The sequence below is a fragment of the Marmota marmota genome, unplaced genomic scaffold, assembly GCF_001458135.2.
Source record: "Marmota marmota marmota unplaced genomic scaffold, marMar, whole genome shotgun sequence".
Taxonomy (NCBI): domain Eukaryota; kingdom Metazoa; phylum Chordata; class Mammalia; order Rodentia; family Sciuridae; genus Marmota; species Marmota marmota.
This window is the reverse complement of record NW_026000241.1, coordinates 3,902,218-3,919,474: the sequence shown is the minus strand read 5'-3', so window position 1 is coordinate 3,919,474 and position 17,257 is coordinate 3,902,218. Positions and strand designations below refer to the sequence as shown.

General features: G+C 41.1%; 1 protein-coding gene across 1 annotated transcript; it reads right to left on the bottom strand.

Annotated features, from left to right (window-relative positions):
* Positions 1 to 12,273: 12,273 nt before the first annotated feature.
* On the bottom strand, positions 12,274 to 13,203 carry LOC107145582 (olfactory receptor 19-like). Its single transcript, XM_015489603.1, has one exon. It carries the CDS (start codon positions 13,201 to 13,203, stop codon positions 12,274 to 12,276), a length of 930 nt encoding a protein of 309 aa, XP_015345089.1.
* Between the last annotated feature and the right edge of the window lie 4,054 nt (positions 13,204 to 17,257).

Genomic DNA, 17,257 nt, shown 5'->3' with positions numbered 1-17,257 from the left:
ACTAGACAGAAAGTCCTCATACAATTTTCTATATTGTTTTATATCATGTTTCTGCTTAAAACTCTCCAGTGCTACCAACTAATATGACTCCCTCCATTGCCATTAACAAAGTATCTCCCCCTTTACACACTTTGCCACCCACATTAGTGTGCAAGTGAGTGACAGGAGCATCACGATAATCAGTTTATCTTTAATGTTCTAAATTCTCTTAAATCCTCATGGTCAAAGGATGACTCATGCAAGACATTGACTAAGATGCCCAGGTATGGCTCTGGGGATGGAGACTTCTGCTTTTGCCTACAGGGTACTTATGGGAAAAACAAAAACCTGCTCTGGTAGGGAAGGGAAAGTTTTGGGGAATGACACAAAACCTCTTTTTATGTACAATTATAATGTACTAATAAAAATAAATGGATTTTTTAAAACATTGTTTTAATCACTTCCAAATGCATAAAAGGGAAAATCAATAGAATTCTGTTTTTTAATACCGTTATCTGAAATGAACATGGAAAATCCTGGTCATTAGGAATATTGCCTTCAAATATCAGAACAAATGCCAGAAATAAGAATCAACTGATTATTCCCAATAATCTCAGTTCTATTTGCATTGATCACTGTATCAGTAAGCAGTTGCTGCATAACAAGCTATCCCCAAAGCGAATGATTTAAGATGATGTTTTTCTTACCTCATAGGCATCTAACAGAATGTGCCTGTCATACTTCTCTTAGCATGGCATGCTCTAATGTCATTCATATTGTTTTAAGTGAATGAATGACAGGTGCGTGGTATTCCATCGTGTAATATATACTACATTGTATTTATTCATCTACCAATGAACATCAAAAGCACTATATTAAATTGGTTTTATTTCCTTGACATCCTTTTAATTGCTAAGCTTTTTTTCTATATTTACATAGTGCCCATACATTTACACAATACCATGAGACTGTGAAGACCAACAATGGAAATTAAGTCCCTGCTTCTGTGGATATCTGTGGGATATCATGTAGATATTATTCTGGTGAATAGAGAAAACGACCAGATAATGTGTTAGGCTGCTTTCTTCAGGGATAAATCTTATGAAAAAAAAATGCCACCCAATGTGAAAGGATACAATCATCATGGTCGGCACAGAACCTTACAGAATATGGTCTGGAGAGGTCTCTACATGTTGGAAAAAGACCAGAACAGGAATTAAGCATACCAATTAGATTTCTCAAAAAGGAGATCAACACACCTCATCCACTCCCCGCAAAAAAAAAAAAAAAGAAAGAAAAGAAAGGAAAAAGAAAAAAAATTGCCACAAATAGCAATGATAAATTTTATTTTAACGTATATACAAATATACAACAAATCCCATCATCCTGTATAATTACATGCATGATTTAAAAAGATAGTATGATGACATGAAAATTATGTGAAACTCAAAAAAAGTGAGACACAAACATGCTTGACTGTTATTGGTGTGTATAAAAGCCAATCATTCGAATAAATATATAATAAGCAAAAGAAATACCAATCTTATATTTTCTTATATAGTATATGTCCAATTTGTGTTGTTTTTATTATTAAATTGTTCCTAATTTCTTACTTATTTCCTTTGTTTATTACTTTATCCTGTAATGTTCAATCTGCAAATGTCCTGACATTATTAAAAATATATAATTATTTCAAATACAACTTTTGCATGGATTTGTTTTCATTATTTCTATGACTTTGGCTGGCCACCAAGGGGCTGTGATGTAGTTGGAATGCTTCCAGAAACAAGGGAGCTTTTGCTCTTATACTCTCTTGGGGAATCACTGAGCTTATTAGACCTTCCTCTTTCAATCAGGTCCAATTAAGTCCATTCTCATTGTTTACTGATGAAAATTTCTAAATGTTTTCTCTAGCAATCAGGAAAGAAAATAGCCACAGCAAATGGAGCCCCAAGCTTACACATGTATAAGAGATTGTTGAACTGGAAATTCTGGGTTCCATAAATACATTCTTTTTTAAAAAAATTCATAACACTTACTAAGGGAAAGACAGTCTGATATTGACAGCTTTCCTTGTATCCATTTCTTTTCTAACATTAGAAAGTACCTAAATGAGCATATCATAGTACCAACATGGCCCCAGGAGGCTATGTTGTATGTGGGTTGTACGGTTGGGCTTAATTATACTCGAAAAGGTGACTTAACACTACACAGAACAGAATTCAAGATAAATGGAGTTATAGAGGTCCACATTTCATTCCACAGGGCACCTTTGTGTCCAATGTAGTGGAATGTACATGCAACAACACCTGGCCTGAGGAACTCCTCAGGTCCTTACACACAACGGGGCAGCCTGGTTCTTCAGCCTTCTCTGTCACCATCTTCATCTTCTCTGTCACCCTCCTGCTCATCCCCCTCACCACCCTGGATTCCTTGTTGCTATTATAATTATTATTTCAAAAGCATTCTTTGCATTAGAGTCCACTCTCTCAGTTGTACATTCTATGACTTCTGACAAATGTATAATGACACTCACCCACAGTCTCTTACAAAATCATGTGACTCTCCTAAAAATCTTCTCTGTTCCACCTATTCTTATCTCCATGCATCCAACCCCATAATGGCCAACTACTGCTTTGTGTTTTGTTTTTGCCATCTTCACAGTACTCTCTTGTCTTCAATGTCATACAGTTTGGGTTTTTTGTTCCAGTTTGTTTTCATGATCTTGGAGATCAAACCCAGGGCCTCGTATGTGCTAAGCTGTACCACCAAATGACACCCACAACATTGGGTCATACAGGTGGAATCATTCAGCATGGAGCCCAATGAGGTTGGCTTTTTCACTGAGTAGTGAACATTTAAGGTTCCTCAATGACTTTTTAAGACCCAAAAGCTCTCTCTTTTCCATGGCTCAGTAATGAATTTTCCATTGTGTGGATGTACCCCGATTTGGTTTACCTATTAAAGGACATGTTGGTTGCTTCCAAGTTTTGGCAAATACAAATAAAATCACTATCAATGTTTATGTGCAAGTGGATATTTTACTGTTGTTTTTGCCTGTGTGGACATGAGTTTTCAACTGATTTGGGTAACAACTAAGGAGTGCAACTGCTTAATTAATAGGAACAGTATGTTTAGTTTTATAAGAAATTACTAAACGGTATTCTGAATTGGTCCTCATGTTTTGCATTCCTATCAGCAATGAACAGAATTTCCTCTTGCTCCAAACCATTGTCAACACTTACTGTTTCCATTCATTTGAAACTTAATTATTTCAATAGGTGAGTCATGGAATCTCATTATTTTATTTGGCAGCTCTCTAAGGACAGATGACACTAGGGATGTCCTCATGTGCTTATTTGCCATCTGAATGTCTTCCTTGGTGATGTCTCCACTCAGAACTTATGTCAGTTTTTCCAATTGGGTCATCTGACTCCTTATTAGTGACTTTTAAGAGTCATCTATATATTTTGAACAGCAGTATTTTATCAGATATTTGTTTTGCAGAAACTGTATCCCATCTATGACCTGAATTTCTTTTTACTAACAATTCATTTCTCAGAGAAGTTTTTCATTTTACTGATCTATCAATTCTTCCTTTAGTATACTGGGCTTTTTGCATTTTATCTAAAAGGCCATTGCCAAATCCAATGTCATCTAGATTGTTCTCTGTTATCTTTTGAGATTTCTACAGTTTTGCGTTTGACCTCAAGGCTTATATCCATTTTGAGTTTATTTGTCCTTTGGGGATAAGTTCCGGGTTCTAGAGTATTCATGTATGTGATATCCAGTTGCTCTAGAACCACTTCTTGGAAGACCATCCTATCTCCATTGAATTGCCTCACCTACTCTGTCAAATCAGTTAATGGCATTTGTGTGGGTCCTTTTCTGGCTGGAGATTCTGTCCCATTAGTTATTTGTTTTGATTTCTGTAGATTTCATACTGTTGTGATTACTGTCCATTTACTATAAGAGACCACATAGGGTCAGTCCTGAAAGAACGATCAAGGCTTGCCGTCGGAGAAAATGTCTGTTTATTGAGGAACAGCTCTGTATATTTATAGAGCCGGGGGTGGTCTGACAGTTGGCGTGGGGTGCTTTTTGATTGGTGGGTAAGGATCAGGTGAGCCAGCAGGGCTAGTCTGATTGGTGGGTAAGGATCAGGTGAGCCAGCAGGGCTCACCATCAGATGGCAGGATCATGTGAGCCTGAAGGGCTCATCATTGGACGGCTTTTCTTGGGGGATGTGGAAGTTAGGCTTTGGAGCCGGGGTGACTCCCAACATTCCCCCCTCTTTGTTATTAAATGAGAGTGGCCGTCAACTCATTCTGGCTGCTTCATGCTGAGATGGGGCGGCATGGGAGAATCAGAGAGGAGGGAAGTAAGGAGCCCCCACAGGAGGGCAGAGAGGACCAGTATAACTTCAGGAACCAGATCAACAAAGATTCCTTGCCACCACAGATCCATGATGATGTCAGTCCATTCAGCATAGATCTCGACTGGAGGTATCATCAGTAGCCAGGAATTGATCATTCCTGAGGAGAAGCTGGGTAAAAGCTTGATTAGAAATTTTTGAGCCACCTGAGTCTGAATGAACTTTATGATAAAGGGAAGGAACAGGCACAGGGAGTTTATATAGCCCAAATCTAATGGGGTCTCTGGGTCTGCAAGCTGCCTTGTTGGCACAAGGGGGGGTTAAGTGCTCAGCCTTGAGCAGGGGCATGGGCATTTGGGCTTGAAGCAAACAGGTGATAAAGAACCAGAGAGAGGGTTTGAGAAGCCAGGTCATCCTGCAGCTAACTTTGTTTGGGACCTGCAGACCAGCCTGTCCTGCACCTAACACCCTCAATTCCACTCTTCATTCCTAGTCCAATCTAGCTCCCTCCTACCTGGGTGTGTCTGAAACCAGCTTGCTTTTCTCTTTACCTTTCACTGGCCCTTGGATCCTGAAATATCCCTGTTCCCAGCTTTCCCTAGTCTTGTCTCTCTTCACACCAAGAAAGCAAGGCTTTGTAAAGAAGGCTGCTTCTCCCATGCTCTGAACGAAGGTGACCAAGGGAGGATGATGGCCCATTGTTACCAGATTTCCCTTTGAGAGCAGTCAGATCTCTTCAGGTTTTATGTGAAACACCTCAACCTTAAATACTGATACAAAACTGGGAGGGTAAACAAAACACACATGTTCCTCCTTAGGCCCAGAAGGCAACTGATAAAGTGCTCTCTTATGATAAAGGTAGTTCACACTTATTCAGGGGTCACCATGCTCTGGACATCTAAGTGGTTTGTCAGAAGGACAACACACAACGGTCCCACTACTGGCCAGATTCAAGCAAGTAGGAGGGGTCTGGCCCTTAGGGTCACTTGCCTTGAATCTTCAGACATAGGGCGAAGAGAGGACCCAAGAGGGGCCAGAAATGAGGGGGAGAATTGACAAGAGTATTTAATGACAGGTGACGATCCTTGGCTCTCCTGATGAAGGTGTAGGAGTGCCGGGCTTAAGCCTGGAATTATGAATCCATGGGGTAAGTGGGTTATTAGGTAGTTTGAGTTTGGCCACCAAGGGAGTGCACATAGTCACCTGAGCAGGACCCTCATATTTGGTTTTAGAGGGGGGCTTTTCCCCTGGTGGGCAATAGTAAACAAGTTGACCAGGTGTTAAGGAGGTAGGGTTTTGAAAGAGACTGGGGTCAGGAAGGAGCCAGTCTTGATAGCACCAGTGTTCAGAGCATAGACGGAAGAGGAGGGGCAGGGCATAGGTTTGGGAGATGGGTAGGGGTTCTGTAGGCAGTCCGTGAGGAACGAGGGGACGGCCATACATGACTTTGAAAGGTGAGATATTAGAAGGCTTCTTTGGTAAGGCCCTAATGTGCAATAAAGCCAAGGGGAGCACCTTTACCCAGTCCAGGCTTAATTCCATGGTGAGCTTGGTGAGGGTCTCTTTAAGGGACCAACTGGTCCTTTCAACCTTTCCAGAAGCCTGGGGGCGGTAAGGGCAATGGAAATGCCAAGGGAGTGATAGCGTGTGAGCCAGTCCCTGAGTTATCTGAGAGGTGAATTCTGGGCCATTGTCTGATTGGATAGAAGTGGGCCTCCTGAAACAGGGGGATTATGTGAGTCAACTACCATGGAGGCCTGCTTGTTAGAAGTGGGAAAGGCTTGTTTTTTACTTGGGGCGTGTTGGTGAAATCAATCGGCCAGTCTGCAGCCGGGGTATGACCGTGGGCCTGATGAGAAGGGAAAGGTTTAGGTTTTAATGGAGTATTGGTATTGGTTCTCTGGCAGATCTGACAAGCAGAAGTGATCTGTTGTAGGAGGGTCTTATCATGTGGGGAAAGGGTGAAAAGGGAGTGAAGGAAAGTAGTGAGACTCTGTGGACTAGAATGGACTAGAGAGTGAAGAAACTGGGAGAGTTGTTGGGGATCTTTGGGCCGATCCCTAGTGGTAACAAAGAGTAGTGGAGTGGAGGTAAAGCTCTGTAGGGTGGCTGATTGAGCCACTTGATTGGCCTTGGAATTCCCCATAGTAGTAAGGGAGGAGTCAGTTTGATGGGCCTTGCAATGGATTATTTCCAGTTGGGAAGGCAGCCTGGAGGCTCGTAGTAGGCCAGAAATAAGTGTGGAATTAATGACTGCCATCTCTCTGGTGGTCAATAGCCCCATTTCTTTCCAAATGGCTGTTTGGAGGATCAGGATATGGAAGACGCATTTAGAATCTGTATATAGGGAGAGGGGTTTTCCCTCCGCTAGCTCACATGTCCTTGTGGCAGCTATGAGTTCAGCTTGTTGGTTGGTGGTATTGGGTGGGAGAGGTTTTGTCTCTATGATGGATGATAGGGAAACAACAGCATACCCCACCACTTTAACTCCTTTGTGTATAAAGGAACTACCATCTGAGAACCAGACAAGGTCCAAAGAGGGCAGGGGTCCCTCAAATGGCAGGGTAAAATCGTCTCTAATACCTCCAGGCATTTGTGGATGGGATCTTGTGACGAAGAAGATGGGAGGAGGGAGGCAGGTTTTAATGGAGAGAAGGGCTGAAAAGATAGGGAGGGATTTTCAAGGAGAGACAAGGAGGGATAGAACCCTGGAAGGAGGAAGTGACTGTAGCTCCTTGTAAGTGAGAAAATCCTTTAGATTGTGAGGAGATGAGATGGTTAGCTGAGGCAACTCCCAACAAGTCCAACTTCTTTGATCTTTGAAAAAGCTATTCTGAGTCTTTTGTCTTTCCAAATAAACCACAGAACCAGCTCATCAATATACATAAAGTACAATGTGGGATTTTGATTGGGATTGGGAGGAATCCACAGAACAATTTGGTAAGGACTTACAGCTTGACAATATTGAGTGTTCCAATCCATACCTAGGATAGTTTTCCATCAGAGATTTTGATCTTTCAATAGAGTTTTGCTGTTTCTCTCAAATACATCCTTTAAATATTTTGTTGTATTTATAGCAAAGTGGTTTTGAATGTTGAATTGATATTCTGGAATTAATCCCACTTAGTCATAGAATAAAATTATTTTTATGCACTGTTGGATGTGATTAGTTATTATTTTTGTATGTATTTGCATGTATACTCATGGTAAGTACTGTTCCATAGGTTGTCTTTATTCCAAATTGTTTTTTTTTTCTCCCAGATCATTGTGTGGTTTTGGTATCAGAGTAATTATGACTTCACAAAATGAATTAGAAAATGGGGTCTCTGTTTCTGCTTTCTGTAGAATATTGTAGAGAATGAGATATTTTCTGTATAAATTTGTGGTAGTATTCACCTGTAAAACCATATAATGCTTTCTGATGTAGATGGTGAGTAAATACTGATTCATTTCTTTAATAGATATAGGACCATTTAAGTGAGCTAGTTCTCATTCTGTGAGTTTTGGTAAATGGCATCTTTTAAAGAATTTGTTCACGTCTTCTTGTTATCTGGACTAGGTTCTTTGCAAGTATTCTCAGTTCTATTCATGCTAGGTGAGACAAGAAGCTGGATATTTCTGATTTTTCTCCCCCCAAATTGGGTAAGGCTCTGGTAAATGTGTTGCATAGAATTTTGGCATCTGTTGAGGAGAACATCTGGTATATTTACCAAAGCTTCCTTTCTTTTGATATTTGAATTGTTATGTAATGATTGTACAATGTGATAATTCAATGCATGTATAAAATGTGTACCAACCTACTTGGAATAAGTGGCAATTTGAGTTCCTTATACATTTACCATTTCTTTGTGTTGAGAATGTTTCAACTTCTCTCTTCTAGTGTTTTAAAAAACACATAGTGAATGATTATAAAGTATCATCACCTTGCTTGCTATACAGGACTAGGATTTTCTCCTGTTTGACCCATTATTCCACCTCCCTCTTTCCTGTCAGCTAATCAAGGTCTCTATACCACATTCTGCTTCTGGGACAGCAATGATCTACCCATCCCTTCCAACCACAGTGATAAGCTTGCAGTTCTTAGACATAGAGCCCATGAAGACGTGCACACCTCACCTCCAAGTTGGGCTCTGGATGTCCTCATTCTCACAGTGATAACACTGCCCATAGCTATTTGTCAAAGTCATCGTGTGTGTGTGTGCATGTGTGTGTGTGTGTGTGTGTGTGTGTGTCTAGCACCTGACTGTAGAGAGACATCTCTCAACACACATTTTTCACAGAAGCTGATCCCAACCAAGACAAAGAATATATCATTCCACAAACAACCAGGTGATATTTTTCCCAACACTTTTATTGTTAAAAATTAATCAACAATTAATTGTGTGTATATATGGGTACAGAGTGATCATTCAATGCATGTGTGCAGTGTGTGATGATTAGTGAATTAACATATCCATCACCTCAACATTCATCACTTCTCTGTGGTGGGGACATCACTGGAATCTTCACTATCAGCTATTTCAAAATCTACAACCAGCAGCTCTGGCCCACAGCTACCCCACTGAGCCAGAGAGCACTTGGAGTCACCCCTCCTGTGAGCATCACCCTGTGTCCCTGCCCTCCTCTCAGGTCCTTCCCACACCCTCCCCAGCTCTGGTAGCCACAGCTCCTCCACTTCTAGCATTGATCTCTTTTTGACAAAAAGTAGTTAAATTGCCATGTCCCTTTTAGCATCTTAAGTAAATAAATTAATAATTGAGCAAGCAAGCACACCATCAGACCATTGGTAATTATAAGTGATAATATTTAGATCCTTTTATGCACACTGCTCTGAGATTATTACCTTATAAATAGTCTCTTTTGTTTTTTACAGATGTCCCTTCTGTTTGGGTAACGTGTCACGCACCTGTAATCCCAGGTTTTTAGGAGGCTGGAGTGAGATAATCACTTGAGCCCAGGAGTTCTGGGCCTGCCCAGGCACCGTAGCAAGGCTTGTCTCATGAAATTTAGGAAGCTGTGTTTACCAAGTCCCTGCAACTCCAAAGCGTGGACTTTGGGTTGACTTCTCAGATACCTTCAGAAAATTATCCTCTTCCCTGCCATTAGGGGGAGCCCAGAGATGTTGCTCAGCTCTGTTTCACTGAATTATTTGTATGTTATTTTTCACTGTTATTGGCCCACATCTCTGGTGCAGATTAATGGGATTCACAGTGACTTACACACCCAGGCCTGCATGGGGCATTGGTCACGGCTGCCCCTCCACTCTACTCTCCCTCCTGCCTCCCACAGCACCCAGCACAGTCCCTGGCAGCCCCCTCGACTCCAGTCCCTCTCTGTTCGGGTTTCTGTTCAGGAGAGGGAGGTAATGATATCAGTCCTGCTGTTTCTGTCTCATTTGGATCACCTTGACGTCCTCTAGCTCAGCCATTTTGCTGTCAGTGACAGGATTTCAGTCTTCTTTATGTCTGATAATCCCTTGGGATTTCTCTTGATTCACTGGTTGCCAGGTGCACAGGTAATTCTATATTTAAAAATCTGCCTAGTAATTTAAAACTATGCAATACATTATCATCACCTGAGGTCACCAGGCAGTGTGATAGATCCCTAAAGCACATTCCTCCAGTGTAACTGAAGCTCTGCTTCTTTGGACACATACTCTTTCTTCCAACACCCCCTTCCCACCCTTGGTAACCACCCTTCTGCTCTTTTTCTACAAGGTTGACTTGTTCAGATTCTACACATAAGTGACATCATACAGTGTTTATTTTTTCTGAGCCTGCCTTATATCTCTGCACAGTGTCCTCAAGTTCCTTTCATGTTGTTATACATGACGGCAATTTCTTCTTTCTCAAAGCTGTATAATATTCCATTGTGTATCTATGCCTCTTATTTGTTTGTTATTAAAGTTATACATGATAGTGAGATGTATTATTCCATGTTCAGATATGCAGGTAACAAGATTCACTCAATCTCATTCCTAGTACCTTCCTTTTCCCTCCCCTCTCCCTTACTTTGATCTGTTGTTCTACTCTGATAATCTCTTTTCTAGTATTATTAGTATTATTATTTTAATTATGAAATAAATATTATACATATCACCAAATACATGTGATTCACTGTGGTATTTTAGAAAGTGACCATTGTTGAGTTTCCATTCCAGGTAAGCAGGGGAGATGGGAAGAACATGCATGTTTATAGGGGAATCCCTTGTGCTCCGTGCACAACCTCCTTGCCAAGGCACCACAGAATGGAGAGCAGTGACTGAGATTGGGGTCTCTGATGACCTCATGGATGCAGTGTTCCTGGTGCCTGGGAATATTTCTATTGTGAATTGTAACGGGTGAGGTATTTTGTTAATGTCTAGATATTATCTAGCTGCTGTGGTAATACCCTGCATGAGGAGACTCTGAGGAAGAGTCTTATGAGCTTCGACCTTGATCTCAGGAGCATAGCTTCAGGGGGCAGAGGAATTCTCATGCTAGATGACCACAATGTTTCCCCAGCTCTGCTGGCCTGCTTAACAGTAACTTTAAACAATGGACCTCCTTGAGTGCTACACAAAACTCCTTACATTGCAACTATGGATTGCAACTTGGGAAAGCTGCATAGATGTTTCTAGTTCTGTAACTTTCTCAGTACAAAGAATAATGTTTTCATAGTCTTTAACCTGGTAATGATACACATATAATAAAGACTGCTGGCATAACTCTTTAGATCTCCTTCTCCATCAGAGAGCAGCACTCCACCTTATCCCAACTATCTTCACAATCCGTGTGAGTCTTTATTTTCTAATCCCCCATCACTCCTCACCAGAATTGTGAGTTTGTCCACCCTGGTTGTGGCTCTACAGGCAGGATTCAAGTTCTTACTGAAGTCATCCATTGCTCATAAGCACTGAAGAAAGTTTAGAACATAAAAGATGAAATGAAAATAAAATTAGAGTAAATGTTCACACAATTCACTCACCTGCTCATTAATGTCTACAAAAAAAAAAATGTAACGGGCGAGGTATTTTGTTAATGTCAAGGGAAGGAGTCATGATTTTCGTCAGCACTAGGAATTTTTAAACAAGAAGAGCAAGATTATGTCCTGAATAGTAAGAACTTGATGCTGAATCCTTCAGGCACTGAATAAATTTCTTTGTGCAGACACCAAGATTTCAAATTTCAATGAGTAGATGTACATTATCAAAAATAGACCTATCATAGAGGTATGGCTGAAAATTCAACGTCTGATTGAAACTTGAAAACATAAGTTCCTCTGACTCTAAGATCACACTAAGTCATTGATGTGTGTGATTTGTCCTTCTTGGTGTGTTTAATATAAACATGTAACATCACACACGTTTAATGTGCATTCAATTGCAGTTTTTCATTATTACTCTTTACCATGAAATATACCATGTTTTGAAAACTGTGCTGAATAAGAGCATCATATACCTGTGAATATACTCTCCCACGATGAACTATAAAATCACTGGTTTGTTGAAGTTTATATTATAACATAGACCAAGTAAGGCAGCTTTGTAGACAGCAAGAAAAAACAAAACATTGAAGAATTGTGGTCTCAGGGTTTTTTTCTATAATAAAATGACACACGACCCAGCTGCAAGTGCAGTTCATTCCAGGATTAGTGCATCTTCTTTCTGTGGGACTGTTGGGAATCTCTAAACCACACCTGATCTGAGATCTAGAAGAACACTGGGAAAAGGAGAAAGAGAAAAACATTGGCTAACAGAGTAGAAAACTTATTAATGAGGTTGTCTACATTCAACAAAGAAGTTGAAGTGAAAGAATAAAAACTACAGGAAATGAATGAAAGAGCACATTCTACATTAGGATCTGATTAAAGGACTGTGATTTCTGGCTCTGCAGGTGAGAGCAGTAGGACCCCAGGCACTTCCTGAAAAAACATCACCTCTATAGCTTGCCAACAAAGAGTCTCCTCAGAGCTCCCGTGATGTCCTTATTCCTCAGACTGTAGATGAAGGGGTTCAGCATGGGGGTGACCACACTGTACATCACCGAGGCTGTTGCACTGGAGTGTGAGTTGTGTGTAGTAGATGAGCTAAAGTAGACTCCTAGGCATGTGCAATAGAATAAGGAGACCACGGAGAGGTGAGACGCACAGGTGGAGAAGGCTTTGTACTTGCCCTGAGCTGATGAGATTGCACGGATGGAGGAGACTATCTTGGAGTAGGAGTACAGGATACCAGCAAGGGGGCCACAGAACAGCAGTCCTGCTGCAAAATACATCACCATGTCATTAGGAAAAGTGTCAGAACAGGCAAGCAGAACCACTTGATTCAGTTCACAGAAGAAGTGGGGGATTTCCAAGTCCGTGCAGAAGGACAGTCGCAACACCATTAAGCTTTGCAGCAGGGAATTCAGGGCACTTGTGATCCAGGATGCCAGCACCAGGGACACACAGAGTTGGCGGTTCATGATGACCGTGTAGTGCAGAGGGTGACAGATAGCTACAAAGCGGTCATAAGCCATCACAGTTAGAAGGAAATTATCCAAAACTCCAAAGAGTATGAAAAAATATATCTGCACGATGCATCCTTCATATGTTATGGCCTTTCTCTCTGTCTGGATGTTCACCAGCATCTTGGGGACAGTGGTGGAGGTGAAGCAGATGTCCACAAAGGACAGGTTGGAGAGGAAGAAGTACATGGGCGTGTGCAGGTGGGAGTCTGAGATGGTGGCCAGGATGATGAGCAGGTTCCCCAGCACAGTGACCAGGTTCATGGACAGGAAAAGCCCAAAGAGGAAGGGTTGCCATCTGGATTCCTCTGAAATTCCCAGAAGTAGAAATTCTGAAATCCGTGTCTCATTCACTGACCCCATGTGGTTGTTGTAACTAAAAAAAGAGAGAGTAAAAAGAACATGTAACTTGACACACATACTACCATTTCCATTTCACACTTAAGACACTGTTCCTATGTTTTGTGTATGAATCTTCTCCCCTTTGGGGATCCCTTTTCTGTCTTTGATTTGGAATCCCAGTCCCACCCTCACCCTTTCCCAATAGATTATGTATTCAATAATTTGAATTTACTTTATGCATTTAAGGAATTTAATTCAGTGATGATCATGTTCCAGGAAAAATCTAGGCAATGATCAGGGCTAAGCAAGCAGGTATTCCTAATCTCTAATGATGAAGAAATAATGCAAGCACATATAAGGAGGGGAAGAAATAATCATGTGGCAAGCCAAATGGTGACAGCTACTATTAAGAGAAAAAAAAACAGCTATAAATGAGAAGATTGAGAGGGAGTCTAATTTTGTACAGGTGTCCAGGCAAGACAGGCCAGTAAGTGGCATTTGAAAAGAGACCTCCAGGAAGACAGAATGGGAGCCACCATCTCCAGAAGCATGTGCCTGGCTGGAGGTATGTCTAGTGCAAAGGCCCTGAGGAAGGTGCCTGATGCAAATTTTCAAAGTCCCCAAGATCAAGGAGAGGGTGACATGAGCAGGTATCAGAGAAGAATGAAGAACAAAGCAGCCTCCCACTTGCTGCAGGTTCAAGATGCCAGGAGCTTCTGTCCAGGTGTTCCTGCCTTGGCCTTTTATTAAGTTGCTTGACAAGGTGCCTGTGTGGATTGAAATGTAATCCTGGTTCATTTCCTTCTGGTGCCTGATGTTCTGACCTCTGGAGTATAAAGTGACTTTGGGAATATATTAAATCCAGGTCCCCCTTTTCTGAAACCTGCTCTCACCTTTATAGGCAGACACACACAAAACACACACTCCACAAAAGCACACCACCAGCCCTGAGCTCCCAGCCCTGTGTGAATGCCATCTGCTTCTCACACCCAGTGTCACTATTCAGAGGGAATGGACACCAGGCGAGCTGTCTGTATCAATGCCTCATTCTGCAAAGTGAGGTAAAAGATGGTGCCCAGCTCCACCTTTATGTGTATCTACAAAGCACCAATTAAAAAGACAATAATTAAACAGAAGGAGAACGAGTACAGTGAGAAAGGGGCATGGGGAAGGGAAAGATGAAGGACCAGGGACCAACATGGAGCAAATTCTATCCCATGCATATGGGGCTCCTTCAAAATGACCCAGATATTATGCATAACTACAATGCACCCATAAAAACATTTAGAAAAGGAAATAACGACAAGAAAAAAGTGGTACCCCAAAATCCCAGTTTGAAAATTTCCCATAGACACGTGACCTGGAGGGTCCTTTTGGCATTGCCATTTTCTACCCTGTGGTTAAAGGAATATAAGAAATCTGCTCAACAAGGAGAGAAATTAAAAGACCTTGAGGGGAAAAACACTGATGAGCTCAGTCCCCAAGAGACTGTATGGAAGAAAATGGCCCCTATTTCTGGCAGCATTCACCTGAGGTTATATCCATTGTGGACTAGGAAAAAATGAACGAAATAGCAAGGCAAAATTTCTCAAAGTCAAATGTGGTAATAATGATCATTTGGTCAAAGACACTTAGAGATGGAATTTTGGGAGGGGAAGTGGTATTGGGGATTGAACTCATGGGCACTTGACCACTGAGCCACATCCCCAGTCCTATTTTGTATTTTATTTAGAGACAGGGTCTCACTGAGTTGCTTAGTGCCTCACTTTATGCTGAGACTGGCTTTGAACTTGAGATCCTCCTGCCTCAGCCTCCTGAGCCACTGGAATCACAGGCATGGGCCACCACACCCAGCTCAAATGAAATATTCATGTAGGAAAAAAATGTGTGAAGGGAATAATACTACAGAAATTCAAAAAGGGAAGTATACAAAGAACAAAAAAATGAGTACTTTTATATAAAATATTAGAAGATTTGTTTCTGTGACATTCAATATTGATTTCAATGATTGCTTTTATAATGTGGCATTTCATTTTTGATTGACACATAATTATTGCACACACTTATGGAGTATGACATGAAGTCTCTCTGCATTTATTTATTGTGTAATTATCAAACTGGGGTAATATTTATTATTTTGTTGTGGTGAGAATAATCAAAATCCTCCTTTCTATTTACTTTGAAATGTGCATTATTAACTCTAGTCACCCTGCTCTGCAATAGAATACCAAACCTTCTTCCTCCTGTGTAACTGACATGTTGTGCCTGTTAATAGGACTTTCCCCATTATTATTTCTGAGTAACTACCGTCTACTTCCTACTTCTCTGAAATCTACTTTTTAGATTCCACAGTAAAAACCAACTGATATCTCTCATTCTGCAATAAGCAGGACACAGAAAGATTAATATCAACTGGTTCCTGTGTGGACAGCAGCATAGGCAGATGCTCTCCTCATTTTCTTGTGAGGTTTGCCTTCTGTGATATTCCTGGGCTTTCTGTTTTGAACTCCTTGAACAAATCCAAAGGGCACACTGCAGTCCTGGTAATGGTCTTCCTCAAAGGTGCAAAGACACTTTTCTGTAAAATCCTGCCCATGCCATGACGTTTATCCTTTTACACTGAATAAAATCCCTCACATGACTCATTCTTGACACATCACAGCTCATCACACAGCCATTGCAATGTGCTGACTGTCCTCAGCATCATGGGGCAAGATCCAAGAGGGCAGACTTTGCCTGCTTCATTCACCTCTCTGTTTCATAGCAGTGTGTGAACGTGTGTCCATTACATAGAACAAAATTAAAGAAAAGAGAAGTGATGTTAAAAGGAATAGTGGGGGACTGGAACCAGGTCAAGCTGAGGACCTTAAGATAAATGCAATAAACAAAAGTGAAGGCAGCATCAAGCACTAAATAAGAGAAGACATATAATACCAAGATTTAATGCTGTCCTGATGAATCAATAACTAAGTTGGCACAAACTTGGGCATAATTCAGAATGGTCCTTGAAAGTTGTGGCCCAGGGAGATGCTCATGTGTGGAATGGATCAGAAATTCTGCCTCAGTCCAGAAACGACGACAAGGTCATAAGTTAATTTTGTTGGAAAAGTTTGAGTACTTAAATAAAACTGGTATTAGCTATCTTTAGGAGAATGAAGTTGGTCTCCTAGTTCAGAGGAAGTGAAGATCACAGTATGAAAGTAATAAACACATTTTAGAGGATATCAGGAAAATTACATATAAAGTTCACAGGTGAAAAGAAATGTTAAGTAAGGCAAGAAATTCAGAAGTAATAAGATAGATGTACTTCACTAAAAAAAAATAGAGACTTTTTTGGGGGGATTACAGGAGATTGAACGCAGTCTCTCTTTACTACTGAAATACAGTCCCAGTCATTTTTTTTTTATTTTTTATTTTGAGACAGGGTTTCACCAAGTTGCCGACACTGGCATCGAACTTTTCGTCCTCCTGCCTCAGCCTCCTGAGCAGCGGGGTTTACAGGCATGTGCTACCATACTTAGCTAATATTTAAAACACTTAATGGCTAAAAATTACCACTCAAAAATCAGTAGAGAAACAAAGAACTGGAAAAATCCACTGAAATATTGATAACAATAGAAAAATAGGTTTATGATAATAATAAGCCAATCAAATTGATGCTCCATCTTGGAAACAAGAAATGCCCTCTCTTCCTATTCATCCCTCCACAGATAAGGCTCTCATTCTGATTGCCACCAAATTAATTACAAAAGTCCTTGGACACATGGATTTATTTGGAAAATGCTTCAAGCCTCTCATCCCAATTCTAGCTGAGATTCCAGGACCTCATTCTATGGTCAGGATGACTCAGGCACTGTTGAGTCAGGGTTCCCCCAAGCAAACCAACAAAAAACATAGCCACCTCTCATCTCTGGGTGGGGCTGGAGTAGCTCTCAGATGACCTTAGGGAAGTGTCCTTAGCTTCTGTCCTCTGAGAAGCTTTCCTGCAGCATCCACCACCCCCTCAGACTCACCTGGATGAGTCTTCTGAGTGGAAGGTCTCAATGTGGAATTCAAATCCTCTCTTTGATGATGC